The 20,115-nt window shown below is 33.5% G+C and overlaps 1 protein-coding gene and 1 long non-coding RNA gene across 4 annotated transcripts in view; one reads left to right on the forward strand and one right to left on the reverse strand.

Annotated features, from left to right (window-relative positions):
• Positions 1-841: 841 nt before the first annotated feature.
• WASL (WASP like actin nucleation promoting factor) overlaps positions 842-20,115 on the reverse strand; it is a 72,986-nt gene continuing 53,712 nt past the window's right edge. For all 3 annotated transcript variants that reach the window (XM_072784415.1, XM_072784416.1, XM_072784417.1), the window contains 6 exons: positions 18,153-18,321; positions 17,057-17,099; positions 15,483-15,636; positions 9,761-10,281; positions 5,966-6,074; positions 842-3,458 (listed from right to left, as the gene is read on the reverse strand). In XM_072784415.1, the coding sequence (XP_072640516.1) occupies positions 3,397-3,458; positions 5,966-6,074; positions 9,761-10,281; positions 15,483-15,636; positions 17,057-17,099; positions 18,153-18,321 (1,058 nt within the window). In that variant the 3' untranslated portion in view covers positions 842-3,396. The remainder of the gene's footprint in view (positions 3,459-5,965; positions 6,075-9,760; positions 10,282-15,482; positions 15,637-17,056; positions 17,100-18,152; positions 18,322-20,115) is intronic.
• Positions 9,301-15,668, forward strand: LOC140609173 (uncharacterized). The gene is made up of 3 exons (XR_012011110.1): positions 9,301-9,371; positions 14,468-14,605; positions 15,155-15,668. It is a non-coding gene; the product is annotated as an uncharacterized lncRNA (long non-coding RNA).

Raw genomic sequence — 20,115 nt, forward strand, 5'->3', positions numbered from 1 at the left:
CGTCAATAAAAGTGTGCAATGTAAAATTTTTTTTTCATCGAGAATTTTCTATTATACTATAAATAAACTTTATCACTATACTTGTCCTTTAAGAACGCCATTTCTAAAGGAGAGTAAGTTATTTCAGGAATTTCTCCTTTGATTAGATAAATACAATGCGACAAGGGCAATTCTGAGGCATTTGTCTCTCAAAAAAATTTTTTTTAAGTTTGATTAATACATTCTTTAGTGTTCACATTTGCACAGTAGAAACAAATTTTTAATAGAACATATTACTGAAATGTTTAAATTCGGCTAAAGCTCTTAGGAGGCGTTTTGTAGCATCCTACACACTAGATTCCATAACTCAGTTTAATCTTCAGACACCCACTTGTCCCAAAGTCAGTGGCACAAAAAATTCTATTTATCAAAACTGAAGTTCCTGTTTAAAGCTCCATCTTGGATACCATTTATTTAAGTCCCACATGAACTGCTATATTTGGCTTTTACTGAAATGACCAGTAAACTTCAGTTTCACTCGGATTTTAGGGAACTTCAACATTTTTGGTATGCCAAAGAGCTTCAGTTTGACCTTGCAATGTGAATGCTCTGTATACCACAGCAGTGGCTTCCAGGGAGCTGCTGAGCAGCTGTCACGTTTCCCAGCAGAACAGGGTGTAGCATTCTTTTTGCTCACCGTGTTTATTTAATGGCACACTCTCTTGGGGCACGCAGTTTGCTGAAGACTTCGACCATCATCATTCACTGCTGTGTGCCCTTTACTGTAGTCTACAGTAAATAAATGATTTTTTACCCACTTTAGTCTCTTAACAATAAAGAAAAACACAGCTACTTTAATCTATTTGGGTCAAATTAATTTTATTATGCTCCATGATGAATTGCCACCAGTGCAACATCCTACCACTATACATTTCAAAAAAAAATTCACATACTAAACAAAATTTCAGTTGATAAATGGAAATGAATGATTGAAAAGTCTTTATGAATCTCACGCATACAATATGTGGCTAGCTGAAATTGTCTATCACGTAGCATTTAGATATAAAAAGCCTCATGCTAGTTTGTTAAATGCGAAGGCTACCGGACAATCATTTAGCTGCAGTATACACAGGAGGCTTTCAGACAATGCGCAGATACAGTGCTGCCCACAGTGCAAGGTGGTGGAAGGCTGAAACATGCAACCGTTACATCTACAGTGGATTTAATCTTCATGCCTGGACTCAACTCCACTGCTGCTGTGTTTCAACCAATAGTAATTTAGACTTTGTGCAACAATAACAGAAAGCCTTTTTTTTTCTTGAAGAATAAATTCAATTACCTTTAGCAAATTTTATACCCATCTTACATGTTGAAAATTGTGTTTCCAACTCAAAGAATTGATATCCTTTCCTTGGAGCAGCTCCTGATAAATATTTATCACACCGAAGTTAGCTGGAAAACCTTGAATTCCTTGGCCAAAAGTTAAGAGAGATCTTAAATTGGCATACCTTAAGGACCTTTCTAGAATATTTAAAATGTTTTTCATAATGTCAAAAAAAGGGAGGATGTTTAATATTTACTTAAAATAATTATAATGTTCTATTTACCATTTGCACAAATTCCTAACTCTATTGGTTAGTAGTTGTCCAGCCTCATCCACACCAGACTCAGCGTCACTGAGTTCAAGCCACAATAAAAATGAGAGTAAGCAGAAAAAGGTTTCTAGCAGCAGAGGGCACTGTTTTTGCAAGAAACAAAAAGTCTAGAATCTTTCCCATGTGTTTAAATTACTCTTGCAAGAAAGGTAACATTCTTTGAATAACTTAACTATCTTACTGTACCACTTACTGCTTTCAGGCAACAAAACCTTTTAAATTATTTCTTATGATAACTAGATGCATGATCACTAGAGATTATGTGATAACTGGTTAAAATTCAAGCCATATCTTGCAGGTCCAGCCTGTCAAGATCATGCCAATACTAGATTTTGGTCGGTACAATTCTAGAGAGCTTAATTTTTAGTTGGATATTGTGATTATAGTATTGAAATACATTTGGAACTACATTCTGTGTATGACTCAATGTGAGAAAAATACGTGTCTGTATTTAAATCAGATCATTTCTCTACCTAAAATTTAAAGTAGGTAGGTCTGGTAATTAGCACTATAAATATGAAAACAACCATCTTTAGGCAGATTAGTGTATTGTAGAGAGGCAAGGAAACCCTAACTTTAACACATCATTTAGTATACATAACAAATGTGCAGGTTGTAAAGTTTTATTAAAAAAAAAAGAATCTATCATTCAGTTATGTATTTCAAGAAATATGACACTGGGACCACCAATCTTTTAAGAAAAATGTAACCCTTCACCTGACATTTGACAAAAACCTTGAGAAATTATTTTTAAAAAATTAAATAGGTTCAGCATTACAGTGTTTACCTTTGCCAGCTAGATTCTATTTGTATGGCTGGTATTTCTGAATACCTCAATCCATACACATTACACAATAAAAATAATTCCACATCATTTTTATAATGTTCTGATTTTTATAGTATATTTAACTAGATACTGAAGTAACCATAATGTATAGCCTCCTTCAGTTCATGTAGAATATTACCCCAAAAGTCCCCCAAACTGCAAAAACTTAATTGTTTAAGAGTAATACCAAAAATATCTTTAAATTTTTGCTAAAAAGAGCCTGCCACATTTGCTATAGCATAAAAATAATCTCAGTCAAGTAAAGGTATGCAAGGTCTCCTTATGATTCCAGCCTCCAAATACCACTTCTGTACAAGAACAGGCAATATTGTTGTAAGAGGTGTGTCACTAATTTTCCCGACTAGTGTCTCTGTAGTGACATAATGTAGAGCATACTGCTACAACTTAAAAAACTCCATCAGTGTAGTGATGTCTAGAGAACTGTGCAATGTGTCAGCTTCAACATTCATGTAGCATGGTGTTCAAAATGAAGGGGCTAAATAAACTAAGGTCTGTATCACTTAAAAAAGAATGTAGTGCTATACTAGATTTTAATAAGAAAATTTAGGTACAGAAAAAGTAGGGTATGAAAATAGTGTTTTCCTTCTGGCATTATAACTAAATTACATTAAGGTTTTTGTCAGTCTCACGTATAATATTTAAACTCCCCTGCTGATGGAATGAAAAATATTCACAAATTAAGTGAGCATCCTGGTGTAAACTTGCACACAATAACAGGGAGTAGCTTTGTAGAGGATTTTGACAAACCTTTACAGATTAAATGAGGTATTGCACAGATTAATAAAAAAAAGCAAAAAAGGCAACAAAAATATACAGCAAATTGGTAGAACATTTACATGATAATTTTACAGAACCCATAGACAGAAAGTAGTGTTTAGTATTTCACCTTAAAAATATATATATATAATATATAGATCAGTCTTCCCATTCATCATCATCCTCAAAATCTTCTTCATCATCTTCATCCTCATCTTCATCTAGAAGAAAATCATCAAGATAAATAATCTAAACATATATATATATAAATAAAATAACATTACATGATTCTTGGATGATTTCTCCAATTATTTAATTTCTGAAATAAAGCCATTCGATTTCTGGAGGAATCTGGTTACTAGGACAACTTAAGATGAAACAAATAAAATACACCTAAACAGTATTATGGTCAGTTGAAGATTACAATAGGAGTTAGAAGACTTGGATTCTAATTCCTTAGTAAATATGTAACAAATTTCAACCAGTGCTTCTTATGTGTAAACCCACATTTAGGTTGGCCTCTGAATTTTCACATATCTCAAATAAGAAATGCCCCTTTAATAACTACCTTTAAAGAAAATTTGTAAAAAATAAACCTGACAAGATTGTTCAGCTACCAGTTCCTGCTATAATTCCAGGAATAGGCAGGAAACTCACTGACACTAAGCCACTAAGGAAACACAGCAGGCAGTTCAAAAGCCAGCCTCTCTTCCTACCCTCCCTCCTATTCTCTCCTGAACCCAACGACATTGGTCTTTCCAGGTCACCAATGACCTACTGTTGCTAAAGCTAAAGCTCAATTTCCTGTTCTCATTATCTTGACCGATCACACACATTTGACTCAGATCGTCACTCCATCCTCGTTCCAACACTTCATGTATCTTCTAAGACAATACACTCTCCAGCCTTCAGACCTTATTACACCTTCTTTCCCCTTTTACATCCACTTCTTTAATGATCCCAGCCAGTTCTGTAACTTTAAATACCTCACCTATTTTAACAGCAGGTAAATTTATATTAACAGTCCAGACCTTGCCCTTCGATTCCAGGCTCATAACCAAATGCCTGTACAACATCTACATTTGAATTTTTAGTAAGTATCTCAAATTCAATATTAAAAAAAAAAAAAAACAACCTCCTGATATTTCCTCTCAAACCTTCACTCCTTTCATGCTCATGTCAAAAATCTTGGGGAGTTATCCTTCACTCCTTTTTTCCAAACCTCACTTCCAATCCATCAGCAAACCCAAAGATCTCCAGATTCAAAATATTTCAAGCATCCAACCCCTGCTCACTGGTGCTACCAATCTGATTCAAACCTCTACTGTCTCTTTCCTGGCTCGTTGCCATTCTTCTGCTAAGGACCTTTCAGTGGCCTCCCATGACACTCATGGCCTCCAAAGCCTCACTACTGGCTTCCTACTACCTCTCACACTTCATTACTTTACTGTTCTTTCCCTCCCTTCCTTACTCAGCCATACTGACCTTACTAATGTTCCTAAACCTTAGGGACTTTGCACTTGCTGTTCTTTCCACCTGAATGAACATGTTTTCTACATGGTTTACTCCCTGAACTCCTTCTGGTCTTCTTGCAAATGTCCCATCAGTTATTAGGCCTCATCCTATTTCAAAATGAACTTCCCTCACACATCTTAGAAGTCCCTATATCTCCCTTTTCTGCTTAATTTTTGTCCTCAGTACATAATCATCACTTACCATGTATTTTTCTAACTTAATTTTACTGTTTGTCTCTCACTGGAATGCATGCTCTATGAAGGCCAGGATTTTTGTTTTTTGTTTTTTTAATTCCACGATAAATATTTGTGGAATGAACTAGCCTATTCTATCTTTATTACATAGTATGAGAAGAAAGAGGTCTATTTAAGGAAAACAAATATTGGTAACAGATCCTAGATATCCACATCCTTACAGAGAAACAAAGAGAAGAAAAATGACATTTACTGAGCACCTACTATGTGCTATGTAATCTGCTGGTTACTTACATATTATTTTATTCTTCATATCAATCATGATTCATGAATTCTCTCCATACAACATGTAAGAAAACTGAGGTCCACAGAAAGTAAATAATAGATTAATATGAATAAAGAACTAATTCTGGTCCATCATGCTGGGTAAGCTCTTTAGTAAACCTCAAGTATTACATCAGCAAGACCCACTGCTTTCTCTTTTGAAAGGAATATTCACTTATATGGTGGTGCACATATGCTTAATACTGGCCTCAGAATAGGGACTAGTTTATTCAAATAAACTTTTTAAGAAATCCCAAAAAAGAAGACACAAAAAACTTTAAGATTCGTTAGCAAATCCCAGAAAACCAGTTTCTCAGCCCTGACTCTCACAAATTATGGGAACTTGAATTTCTCATGTCACAAGAATGTCACAGGAATGAAATCCAGAATCTCAAGCCTCGTTTAGAAGTTTGCCAGGCATTTTATTAGTATTTCTGATATAGGAGATGAAATTGCCATTTTTCTTAAGTCGTTCTTCCAATTTATGGTTATGGCTATGGTGTCCTGGAACTCATTAGGCTTCAGATAGATTAGTCACAGTGGCAACAACTTTTAAAAATTTGCCCTAAAATCCACATCAGTGTTACTCAAAAGCAGGGAAAAAGCTAACAGACTATAACAACAACAACAACAATAAATAGAAAATAGAACTTCAAATATTAAAATTAAATATACATATACACATGAAAATATACCTGAAGAATGAATGGCTTTGCTCCTTTTCTGCATTACTTCCATTAATGCACCCACAATTCCTGAAGTGGGTGCAGGTGTTGGTGGTGTAGATTCTTGGCCATCAGATACCTTGGGGAAAAAAAGTTAGCAAAATTTAAAAATAAATTCTTAGCAAAAAATTTTTGTCTCCAAAGTCTTACTTTTTTAGAATCACTTCCTATTAAAAAAAAAAAAAGAGCAAATAAGCAAATGACAGGATTAACTAAGTTAAGAAGAAATAAATTGCTGTCTTAAAATAATTATTCAAGGTATATTTCATTCTCCTTAATGTATAAAGCCACCAACATATTTTATAATTTAGAATAACAAACCTTTCCCTAAATAATACTTGCCCTTACAGCTGGATTATTTCTGTTCATTTTCATTTTAGTACACAAAGCCTTAGCTGATGAAACTTTAAAACTATTATCAAGGAATATCATTTTATAAAACTATGATACCCAGATTCCTGGAGTTGTTAGGTGAGAAGGACACTTAAGATGTCTAAGAGCAACTGAAGAGACTTCTGCTCTCCTAGGAAAACTCAGCTTTACTCACAAGCTTTATAACTTTATATACTTACATTCATACCTCATATGATATTAATATGTAACATTACACACACATATATGTGTGTGTGTGTCTGTGTATGTGTATATATAAGCTTTAACTCAAAATAAACTTTCCTTCTCATAGCACAGAACTTCTCTTCAAAGAGGTCAGTTAGGTTAGGTAGCTTTCAAAATGTACCTACCTCACAAGGCTTGAACCAACTATCCCTAACTAAAGTACTTCTATCTAGTATAAACTACATTCAAGGGGGAAAAAAATATCAACCTCAAGGGGTCTCATTAAAATCTAATTTCTGTAAATAATATTCTCTGATCTTAACTCTCATTTAAAAAGAGAGAATACAGGACTCTGTAGAGATTCAGGAAAAAAAATTTCAGAAGTACTGCTCTAAGTGTACTTTAACTAAACTGAGCAATAATTTATACAAAATACTTATTTTGTTTATTTTGTCTCTGGAATTATATTACTTATATAAAGGTAGAATACTGGTATAATTAAAAATGAATAATAAATATAAATAATAAATATAAATATAAATAATAGTGAAAGGGAATATAAGGGAAGGGAGAAGAAATGTGTGGGAAATATCAGAAAGGGAGACAGAACATAAAGACTCCTAACTCTGGGAAACGAACTAGGGGTGGTGGAAGGGGAGGAGGGCGGGGGATGGGGGTGAGTGGGTGACAGGCACTGAGGGGGACACTTGACGGGATAAGCACTGGGTGTTATTCTGTATGTTGGTAAATTGAACACCAATAAAAATTATTTTATTAAAAAAATGAAATCATACAGTTGTTTCAATTCTAAATCATTTTCAAAAGAAAAAGAATTTTCTTAGGGCAAACTTTTTATTTTGGTCTTTACAACTTTTCTAATACTACTACTTGTCTTTCTGGACTTACAGATCTTTTTCTTTTAAAAATATTCAAAGTAATTCTCCATAAGATACTGACTCATTCATTAGTATTTAGGTGTTGGCCTCATGTCAGCAGAAGGCCATCAAAGGAGTGCGGCAGCCATAGGCAGAAAGACGCCCTTGAAGAAGCTGGCAATACCAAGCATGGCATGGGTAGCACGGTAGGAGCACAACACTACCATAAATACGTCTTCTAAAGCACTGACTTGGACACAGTGCTGTTTAGGTACTGTGAACATGGAATTCAAAATATATGTAAGTGAATACCTATACACTTTCTGTCAGCTCTTTAAGTAAATCTGATCTTATGCTAGTCATTTTCATCACTGAATAAATGATTTATATAGACAGTTTAAAGAAACACAGAGAAATTTCAACCACAGAATGGTTTCTTAAAAAATGAAATAAAATTATGGTCTCAGATCACATATATAATATGCTAATAATTTACTGACTTATGCCCTTTAGGATATTACTCTGCAGCTAATTTTTTTAAAAAGTGATTATTTAGGGTAAGGATGGCCTATGCTTAGAATGGAACACATTTTTCTCTCTAAAAAATGTAGAGATCTACTTACAAGGTGTTTTGGGCAGGGAGAGAGTGGGATGGGATGGGATGGGATGGGAAGAAGTAATGACAGGGAAAATTAATAGGGAATTTAATTCAGCAACTTTTTAAATTAGGAAAAGATGACATGGGATGTGATTTTAAAAAGAGAACACAACTTCATTAAAAATAACAACTTATTAGTCTCAGTAAATGAGAAAAAGAAATAAAAGGTGATTGTGGAAGAGAGAGAAAATAGTAAAGAAAAACAAAAAGGGAAGTTAAGAGTGGCAGATATGGGAATGAGTGACACGGCGGGAGGGGGCACAGATTCTAAGCTACACACTGAAAATGACTCCATTAAAACCTGTTACTCACCTTGGCTGTGGTCATTTTGACACTAATTCTTCCCACTAACAACTATTCAAAATTCTTCAACTGTTCCTGAGAAACCTTTAGTCTAAACTAAAGGGGGAGAGGGAACAGAGACGGCTGCTCACAGGTGGATCACCTGGCAGAAAAAGCTCTAGATACACTCTAAAGAGAGTTTTTAAAATCTGTGCTATGTCAATGTTTAGATGTTTTCATTCAATTAGCTGTGTTCCGTATCCATCATTCTCTTCCTAGCCAAAGCTCTGGAGATTTAGAAAGTTACCATAATTCTCTACGTCACAAAATAATTTTCTATTAAAATCTCCTTCTTTCATCTTCATTTACTCCATAGAAGAACTACCGTCCATGCTCATCTGAAGCCCCACAGAGCAAATGTTCCTGTTGGAACTAACAGACTACATGTACCCTGAAGGAAGTATGTAAATATAGGCAGTTTAGGTTCTAGAAAAGGGGTCAGCAAACTGCCATGGGCCACATCTAGTCTGTCCTATTTCTGTGGAACTTTTTCAAGTAAACAATTAGTTCTACATTTTTAAATGGCTAGAAGAAGATCAAAAGAAGAATATTTGTGACATGTGAGAATTACATGTAATTCAAATTTCAGTGTCCCTAAATAAGCTTTATAGAACACAATCATGCCCATTTGATTAGGCACTGTCTATGCTGTTGCTTTTATGGCTCAACAGTAGAAATGAGTAGTTGTGACAGAGACCCACATAGCCTGCAAGCCTAAAATATTTATATGTGGTCCTTAAAAAAAACAAACAAACAAACAAACAAACAAACAAAAAAACCCATTTTGCCAACTTCTGCCTCACCCAGTACAGAGATTCCAAAATTATCTACTACCACGATCGAAAATTCTATTAGAACTCTTTCAATTCTCTGCAGAACCGGATTCCCTACTAATCTAAATTTCAGAACACAGGAACTTTAGAATACATTAGTTTCCATAAAGGTAATTAATGGTTTGAACTTACCAAGGTATTTGTAATTCGTTAAAGGCAGGGCTTACTTCACGGTTTAAAGATTTTTCTTTAAATTTAGAGTAAATTTTATTCAGAAGTGAAGCAAACACGTTGTAATATTCCCCTTACATGAAGTTCTAAAACAGGCATGAGGGAACTTTTTCTGGGGTGATATTTTGATTACAAAAGTATGGGTTACACAAGAGTAGGTATCAATGTGTGTGTTTGATGGTATGTAAAACTATCAGAAATTCAAAGGGTTACATGAATACCAAGAGAAAGAGCAGAAAGTGAATTAAAGACTTTCCAAGTTGTCTTATAAATTACTTTAAAATTCCATAAGACAGATAGTCTAAACTGAAAGGTACAGTTTACTTACAGATTTCAGCTGAATACCCTGTCGTATCTGGTCTAAAAGTGCATCCCTTCCAGAGCAGGATACCGGTCGACTGTTTTGTTCCACTTTTTTTAGCTGAGCACCCTCTCTAATTTGATCTAAGAGAGCTGCTTTGCTTCCTGCAGGAGTTGGAACTTGATGGTCACCATCAGAAGGGAGGCCAGGGGGAGGTGGTGGCCCCGGGGGAGGTGGAGGTGGTGGTGGAGGGGGTGGTGCCGCTGACCCCGCCAATGACAGGGGTGGAGGCGGTGGTGGAGGCCCTGATGGTGCTGAGGAGGGAAGGGCTGGAGGCGGAGGAGGGTACATCCTATTTGGTGGCGGCGGAGGGACTCCTACACCTGGCCTGGACGGAGGCGGTGGTGGTGGTGCAGCTGTGGGAGCTCTAGAAGGTGGTGGTGGAGGAGCGCCTCTCCCCCGGGCAGGAGGGGGAGGAGGGCCGGAACTATGTGGAGGCGGGGGCGGAGGTGGCGGCCCTCCCCTGGAGGGTGGTGGAGGAGGTGGTGCTGAAATAGAAACAGAAAAAAGAAAGCATGCTTTTTCCCTCCACAAACATCATACTGAAAAAAAAAAAAACAAACTTACTTCGATGTGTATAAAAAAATGATACAAGAAAAAGAAAGGACTCATCTTTGCATTTTATTTGACAAAGTTGGTGAGCACAGATGATACAATTCTATTTAGAAATACTCAACTAAAGATCATCTTTTTGTTTCTTAGCTAAGACTGTAGAATTCGGATTTTAGGAATCAGCACCACTTCTGACAGTAAAGGAATAAACACTTTCTTATATAATAACAAAAATATCACAACAAAATTAAACAGTTTGGTCAATTAGTCTTATTTAACATTTTAATAAAAATGGGTACCTTCCCTCTTTAAAGAATCGAGTTCTTTTCGTTATTTTATAAAATTAATTTACACTCAGAATTAAATAGCTGATGTAGCATAACCTATTAGAATTTATTCAAGTTAATCTGAGCTAAACCCAAATTGAATATTTTTCTTTTAAAAGTTAAACCTTTGCCACCTTGTTTATATTTTGTCTTATATTTTCTAAAAAAATAAAATATATATACTATAATATATAATAATATATATAATATTCTGTATTTCTATACAATGGTAATTCTAGTGATGGCAGTAAGGGAGTTTGGTTGCTCTGGTAAAATATTCAACTATTTATTCAGGAGACACAATTAACTATTAATACATTAACTGAGAACTTCTACACACTGAAAAGCTGAATTAAAGTTATTAATAAAAATTAACATTCTAGAATTAATGATATTCATGTTCTTTTTCTACTTACGTAAAAATGTAAGATACACTAAGGAAACAAATTCAAAGTACATTTATTACATTTCTGGAGGCATGATTTTACCAACAGTATACACAAATTTAGATAATAATGAACTTCATTATTTTTCCATTCATTTAAAGACTGGATAGAAAAATTAACTATTTTAGAAAAAATAACTATTTTAGGAGTAGAGAAATCCTAGAATTCATAAAAACTATGTATATTTACTGATATAAACTATATTAGTGATGGGTAGTTCTACAATCTTACAAAATACAAATACCAACCTTAATTACAAATAATAACAACTACCTTTAGATGTTCAATAATACAGTGATATCAGAGAGGAGGGATAAAACCCTCATTTCAAAGGAAATAAAATGGTATCTTCCAATTTAATTTGGGACAGTCATGGGAAACATGCTATAAAAACATGCTATCAAAAATAATCATAAAAATTAGATAATATAGGCAGAAAGACCAATACTCACAGGGTATTGTCTCCTTGCATATAAACTTTTTTTTTTTAAGATTTTTAATTTATTTATTCATGAGAGACACAGAGAGAGAGAGGCAGAGACATAGGCAGAGGGAGAAGCAGGCTCCATGCAGGGAGCCGGATATGGGACTCGATCCTGGGACACCGGGACCCCACCCTGAGCTGAAGGCAGATGCTCAACCACTGAGCCACCCAGGCGTCCCACCTTGCATATAAAATTTTAAAAGTGGAAATAATATCTATCTGCAAACAGGAGGGTTCCCCTACTTAAATGTCCCCCATCACAGGGTAAAGGTCCTATGATTTACAATTCAAGGCACACTGGAGGTCTCAGTGTTGCAGCTAAGATTTGCTCGATTTTCTCACTGGATCCAAAGTGAGGAGACTTACTAAACTTGTTACAAGCAAAAGTCCTTTTCTAACATATTTTGTAATATAAGAGCAAAACCAGGAGGATACGACATAAATATATTATGTATACTCTGAATAGGACAGTACATTAAAGCTTTCAAGCAATTTTAATCAGTCTAAGGTTTATATTTCAAATATGATTTACTTGTTTGTTAATCAAGAGGAAAACACCTACCCTATCCTTCTATAAAAAGCATTACTAAATCATTTCTCATGGGCTCACTGAGAACTCTGGATCTACAATCTTTTATATGTAAAATGATATATTTCTTCAATAGAGAGAATAAAGATTCTTTCAAACTTCCAGTAAATACATTTATTGGAATAATCTGGGCTCTAGCTATTACTCATTTAAATAGACATTAAACCATTGCCTAGGGAAAAGGGAAGACTTAATTGATTGTGAGTAAATTATTAACTGCATCCAGTTTGGGTAGAGCACAAGTTCAGCATTTCTATTATCTTGAAAAATGACTGGAAATGGTCTCTATATTTTTATGACAAAAAGCTGTATTACCAACTTTCTATTTTTATATAATATGTATTATTTCTACATAAAAAGTATGTGAAAAACATGCCATATCCCAACATAAAAATGTGAAAGAATTAAAAAGGATAGGACAGAACAGATGGCACAAATGTGAGTTAGACATTTACAAGCACAAAAATGCTTGCTAAGCAGACACCACACACACCAAGAGAAAATCTGATGGCCTATAGACTTGCAAAACTTTTAAGTCACCACAAACACCAGAATCAGATGACAATAGTTCTTAGATTTCTCAAAAGGAAATAAAGTGAAAAGCATGAAACAAAGGTTACAACAAATAAAACTTACTATCAAAATTTAGTTAAAAAGGAAGAAAAACTGATGATTATTGTCTTGATGTTATACTACAAAAAAAGCTCACATACTTAAAAATATTATTGCAAATCAACATTAAGAATATAGAGCTCTCTAGATATTTGATATTTACAGGAATTCTAAGCAGAAACTATAAAGCAATATAACTAACATTTAAAAGAAATATAGTATTACAGAAATCGGGAAACTAAAAGAACTGCTCTCATGCACTCTCATCAAAGTAAAGCAAACAGAAAAATGCTATTCAACATAAATTTAAATTTATGAGAATACCAACAACTCCCTGAGTAGACATTTATAGAACTGTGTATTTATATCTAATACCCCCTCCCTGACCCAAATTCATGTAAAAATCTAAGTATATATTTATTTAGGTTACTCAAATAATGCCAAATGTGAAAAACAATCCCTAGGAATAAGTATAATAAGCAAAAATAAAACCAGTGGTGCTATGGGTAAGAGGGGTTTTTTAAAAATCCAGATGAAATAGGAGTTCTGACTCATACAGAAATAAATTTTCTCTTTACTTTAGCCTCTATATGGCAAAAACATTCATTTGAGTAGAGGGCAAATAATCTCACTGGATATTAGCTTTGGAAGCAGGATAAATGAACTCTTAACTTCTTTGAAAATAAACATATCAAAGCATGCATAATTTAGAGTACTGGGCCAAATAACATTCCACATACAACCACTCCATTGTGATGGACCTATATAGCATATTATTACGAATTAATGGTCTTCAAACAATTGCAAAGACACACAAAAAACATGTTGGAAATCACAAGTCTACTACTTTTAAAAATCTGATTACATAATTTTACAAAACAAATTTCAAGAGATTTGATTCAGATTTTACAAAGTATATATAATTTTTTTAATAGAATGTATTAAGACAACTTCATAAATTTCTTTTTATGCTTCTAAACACATTATATGTTCTGCCTAGAAAACAGTTCCTTAATAAATCATTAGTCTTTTTATTCTTCCTTTTAAAAAACCTTCTATAATGTCATTCTTCGGTATCCAAAAGATTCCACATTGAGAGAGAAGTTCTTGAGTATGAAAAGAATTTAACTTTGTTCCCAAAGCATGTTTTTTTAATGCCTGTATTATTTTTTTGTTTTAGGTAACTGAATTAAGGGAAGACCTTGCTTAAAGCAGCTAGAATAAAAAGCAATCATGATAAAATTTTAAAAACAAATCCAATCACATTAATATAGTCAACTCTTAGTACAGGAATTCAGGTATGACAGCAGGTGTATGCATGACCTACTATATGTCAGGAATGATTTATAAATTTATAGATTCAGAGAGCTCAGAGAGACGCCAGGTGACATTTAATAGAGTAATGTCAAGGTGCGTGGTAACAGTGCACAAAGAGAGAGGCAAGAAACACACTAATAGTAAATGTGACTTACTCTGGGAGCATTTAAAAACAATGGTGCTATGCCCAAGATGTTTTTATTAAAAATCCATAGAATCTGGAAATGTAATTTTTTCAAAAAATAAGATAAATTAGGATCATACTAGTTTCATTAAAACTAACATTGTGTTTCTACAATAGCAATTTTTGACTGTATGCTTGTTTACATATCTGTTTCCACACTACAGTATAAGATTTTTGAGGACAGAAACCTTTTATTTACATCTAAATATCCTGAATGAAAACCAGTGCTGGCATAAAAATGTTTACAGAATATCTGAATTAATGAAAAGACTGAATGAACATCATTAGTGAAAAAGATATAGGTAAGTCAAATACCTAATTTAAAATGACCATTAAATTCTTCAGAAAAATGCTTTAACTAAAGTTTTTGCTCCAGTACATAAAAACTAGGAAGAACAAAAGCAATCTCAAATGAATAAGGTGGCAAAAAGATGATGCTCATACTGAAAAATTTAGTTATTGAGTTTGTATTTTATTGTGGTAATTATTAAGACACAACTAAAATACAAGGTGCTTTAAATAAAATATCAGATCTTAAAAGGATGCAAATTGTATTCTCAAGGTATTAAATGACAAAGTTTATACTTCATCAAGAAAAAAATGTATTTCAAATTAAACAGGTTTTCATTATTTATTTCTGAAAATACTTATACATCACTGACTAGACAATGATTATTTTTAAATTACTACTTCTGAGCTGTAATAAAAACAACTTTAATGGTGGTTTCTAAGGTTCATTAAGTAAAATACTAGGCAGCTATAATTTTTTATTCTAAAATAGAATAGTCAAAAGATTTTGTATGGATATTCATGAATTTAATATAAGACTTCTTAAAATTTTTTTTACGTAGGCTATATACCCAGCATGGGGCTTGAACTCAACCTAGAAATCAAGATCTGAGCTGGTATCAGAGTCCAATGCTTAACTGACTGAGCCACACAGTTGCCACCAGGTACCCAATGTAAGACTTTTTAATATTTAAGAAGAAAAATCTTATCAAATTTTTTGGTTACAGCAAAATAATGCAAAGCAGCCAGACCAAACTACTTATCTAAAATTTTAGTATTTTGCTTAAGGAAAGTTCACATGAGTATGTGTAGCTGTCTTCCATGAAACTGACTTCAAAAGATTCACAAGAAAAAAAAGATTAGAATGCCTCAATAGAAAAAAAATATTACCTTGCCTTCGTAGTTCATTCTTAACAGCTTCTACACCTCCTGTTTTTTCAATGAAGTCATATATAACTTTTGATGTTTCTCGGTCTTTAAGTTGTGCCTCTGAGATTCCACACAAATCAAAAAGATTCTTCAATTCTGGATCCAAATTATTCAGCTACAACAGATAAAATAACTATTAACTATAAAATGTATCCCAATTTTTAAAAAATTAGCACATGATCACATTCAAATTTAGTTCTCACCTGTGCCCTCTATAAAATTATTTTAAATTTATATATTTTTAACATGGATTATTTATAAGCCAACTAAACTCCCTTATTTAAAAAAAAATAAAAAAGATAAGAACAAAGAATAATTTTTTCCCTTTTTGTTCCCTATCTTCAAAAAGAAGGAATCTATCTCACTCATTCATGATTAAGATATCTCTCCTATTTCTAAATAAGACTTAAATATAAACACAAATTTAAAAAATAAATCAACTTGAAAATTTGAGGAAAGGGCCTCCTTACAACCTCAGCATCCTGTACAGAGCCCAACACAAAGAAGCATTCAATAAATGTGGAGTTAACATTGCAGTTATAACAAAAATAACCAGAAGGATTTCTGCCCCCAATCACAAATCATATTTCTCTTCAAAATAATTTTCCCAAACCTAGATTATCAGTCAAATGGGAAAAACATATTACTTAAGCAACCAAAATAGATAAAAATGTTAAAAACACTTATTTTTGCCAGCAGTTTTGCCTACTTTGCTCATGGTACTATAAATTAAATAATGGCAAAAACTGCCATAAAGAATGAAAAGATCTAGATAATTTAATAACTGGATATTCAAAATTTGATTATAGTACTTTCCAGTAATTTGGCATACATTCCCCTAAAATGATCAGTTAGCAGAAATGATTTTCTTCTCTTGGCTTTTAACACCCAAGAATTTTATATCACAGTATATAAGATTATTTATTTATTTGAGAGAGAGAAAGAGAGAACGTCCATGTGCAAGCAGGGAGAGGAGGCAGGGGGAGAGGGAGAGAGAGAACCTTGAGCGGACTCCATGCTGAGCACAGAGCCAACGTGGGATTCAATCTCATGACCCTAAGATCATGACTGGAGTTGAAACCAGGAGTTGGACGTTTAAGCAACTGAGTCACTCAGGTGTCCCTATGTTATAGTATATAAACCAAAGGAGTATAAAACCTTTGTCTAGGGACACCTGGGTGGCTCAGCAGTTAAGTGTCTGCCTTCAGCTCAGGGTGTGATCCTGGTCCCAGGATCAAGTCCCACATCGGGCTCCCTCCATGAAGCCTCTTTCTACCTCTGCCTCTATGTGTCTCTCGTGAATAAATAAAATCTTTAAAAAAATAAATTAAAAAATAAAATCTTTGTCTTTAGAGACATAGCCATAAATGACAGAACAACACTAAGACTTCCAACCTCAGTGGAATATATACATAAACACATTCAAATAAATGCTAGAATTCACAAAAAAAGAATAATAATAAAAACCTACACAAAGGCCATAGTATTCCCACATATTTAGAGCAATAACATTTATGGCTTGCAAAGACACTTACATCAAAGCCAGTATTCGGATCCCAACCAACATGTCCAATATGCCTAAAGAAGTAGACAAAAAAAATACATATAAATACATAAAGAAAATACATAAAGAACATTTAAAGCATAAAATATATGAAATCCAATCCAACCAATAAATTTTGAGCCTGAACTAATAATTCTCACAGACATACTCATATTCAGGGAAAAACTGTGTGAGGAGTCAGGAGGCCAGGATTCTAGCAGTGGTTCTGCTAAATGAATTTTAACATTTTTGCACAATCTTTCTGAGCATCCATTTCCTCAACTGTCAAACTAACAGAAGAATACAAGCATTATATGAGAGGATGAGAGGATAGTTTTGTAATGAGCTAATGAAATGATGTATTGAAAATGCTTAAAATAGGTCAGATAAATACCAAAGGTTTGATGCCTACTATAAACTAAATGTTTGTGTCCCCTAACAATTCCTATGTTTACCTAATCCCCAATGTGATAGTATTTGGAGGCAAGGATTTAGGGAGGTGATTAGGTTTTGAGAATGGATTTCAGAATGGGATTAGGGCCCTTAAAAAAAAAAAGGGCCCAGGGAGCTCTCCTGCCCTCTTCCAACGTAAGAGGGAGACAGCCAAAAAAACAGCTGTCTATTAACCAAGCAGTGGGGACCTCACCAGACACTAAATTTTGCCTGTCTCTTCTATAGTCTCCAGAACTGTAGAAATAAATTTCTGCTACTTCTAAGCTACTCTGTCTATGGTATTCTGTTATAGCAGCTCAAATGAATTAAGGCAGTGCTTCTAAAAAATTTCCAAATAACATTTATAGGAAAAAAGTAAGAAATCATTATGTCCAACAATTATTTAAAGAAACGACTTCCATCTTTCTTTCCTGACGGGTAGAAAAGTAAATAACTGTAAGATTCATAGAAACTCTAGTGAGCTATAATAGCCTTAAGGGGGGGGGGGGGGACTTCCACCAAAATCTATAGTGAAAAAGGTATGCAAATAATACATGTAAGGGTTCTCCCAAAGAGAAAACAAAATTTTCTAATAAGGTAAAACTCAAAAGCAGCAATGAGTATATCAAGATAAGAAAAACAAAAAGAACTCTCACTGGAAATTGCTTGGTGTTCCAATATCTGCCTTGGTTAATCTCTTCTTTTTAGCTTTTCCTTTTTTCTTTTCTTTGGTATGGGAGATGTTATTGACTTGTGGACCATAAAATCTATTGGTTGTGATTTCTGGATTTTTGATGTCAACTGTTGCCATGGGTAGATTAGGACCTGCAAAACAATATGAAAGGGATATAATTTAAGATAACAATTATTATATTAATAATTTATAACAAAAAAAATAATTTATAACAAATATCTTTCTCTGAAGTAGGACCACTTCACATATATATTTAAATTTTGAACTTGCAGGTGAATTTTTTATAAATAAGGATAAAGTACTGCCTAAATTTCAAAAGCCTATCATAAATTCTTAAACACATTAGCATAGATGTTATTTCAAAGCGAACTTATAACACTAAATTTCATTGAAAATATAAATTTTCAGTAAGAATTGAAATTTAATTGGTCTAATGCATTAAATTTTGACTATGATAGCCTCACATGCATCATATTACTTGTTGGTAAAGTGGTATCATATAACAAGAATAATAAAAATTAAAAAGAGCATATACTTTTTAAAAAAATCTGACAAATCTAATCTTATTTCAACTTTATTAGTCCATGAGGGGAAAAATTACTTATACAATTATTACTACTATATTTTCCAAAACTACCACATGTAAGTCCAATAATATTTTCCCTATCAACATATATGCACATTGACCATTATAAGTACAGGGCTTAACAAGATTGAAAAATTCTCAAAACACTAATCTTTCACAAAAATCAACAGTGAAAATATCTCAGCATTTTCATATATTATTTAATAGAACCCTTAGGAGTGACACTAAACATAATATACAAAATCTGTTCTAAATTCACAAAAATATTCTTGGTCTTAAAAGCATGAGAGTCTAAATTAAATGTATTCAATTTAAAAATTCCTTACAAATTTAACTAAATGGTATCACGTATTCTGTAGAGTCCACTTTAATATAGGATTCTCTGATAAAACCTCTTAGACTAAATTTCTGAGATGAGTACATTAATGACAACTTTTAAAATGTTGAATAAAATGCAACCAAAATTGCACAGAGAAACAGTTAACACAGCAGGTTTGAGACTGCCATCCTTAGGCTTAAAGGTTTGCTTTGAGCTGGCATCCGGAAAATAGAATTCCAAGAAGGTTTTTATCATTCTCTAAGAAGATGGGCTAGTTGTGCCTCAACTATTTGTGCTAACAATGTACTTAAGGCTAAATGCCTACTTTTTTTCTGGGAAACTAGAACCTTGGTATGTGCTAGACAAAGGAGGACTATGTGAAAGTAGCACCCAATAAGCTCGGCACTGAATCCCTACTGAGTTTCTCTTTGGGACATTTCACATGTGTTTTAACAATTTATTAGTGGAAGAATTATGTGCATCCTTTCTGACTCCAATGGAAGAAGATCATGGCAAAGTTGTGTACGGTTTCCCTCAGACCTAACCCTAGGTGTCTTTCCCTTTGTTTTTTTTTTTTTTTTTTTTTTTTTGTCTTTCCCTTTGTTGATTTTGTTTTATATCCTTTCACTGTTGTGAATCTTTGCCATGAGCACCTCACTTTATGGTTCTATTAAGTTCTTCCAGCAAATCAACCATGGGGTGGTCTTGAGGACTCCTGACACAATCAAAGAATGGCAAACAAAAATCCCAAGAAATTACAGGCTACCCGTACATTAGGTGATAACTAAATGCCAATTTGACTTTAATTCAATTTCACTGAAAACCTCGAATGTAGCTTATTCATTAAATTTACCTGAAAGAACAATGTTTAAATGGGTAAATTATATATAACCCATGTTCTTTCAACTCTATTAAAGATGAAATAGAACTAAAATAAATTTACAAAAGGCATCTTCCACCTTATCGGACAAGTAAACATTTTGGAAAGATTTGTATTTTTAATATCACCAAAATTCAGCT

Source organism: Canis lupus, chromosome 18 (assembly GCF_048164855.1).
Source record: "Canis lupus baileyi chromosome 18, mCanLup2.hap1, whole genome shotgun sequence".
Taxonomy (NCBI): Eukaryota; Metazoa; Chordata; class Mammalia; order Carnivora; family Canidae; genus Canis; species Canis lupus.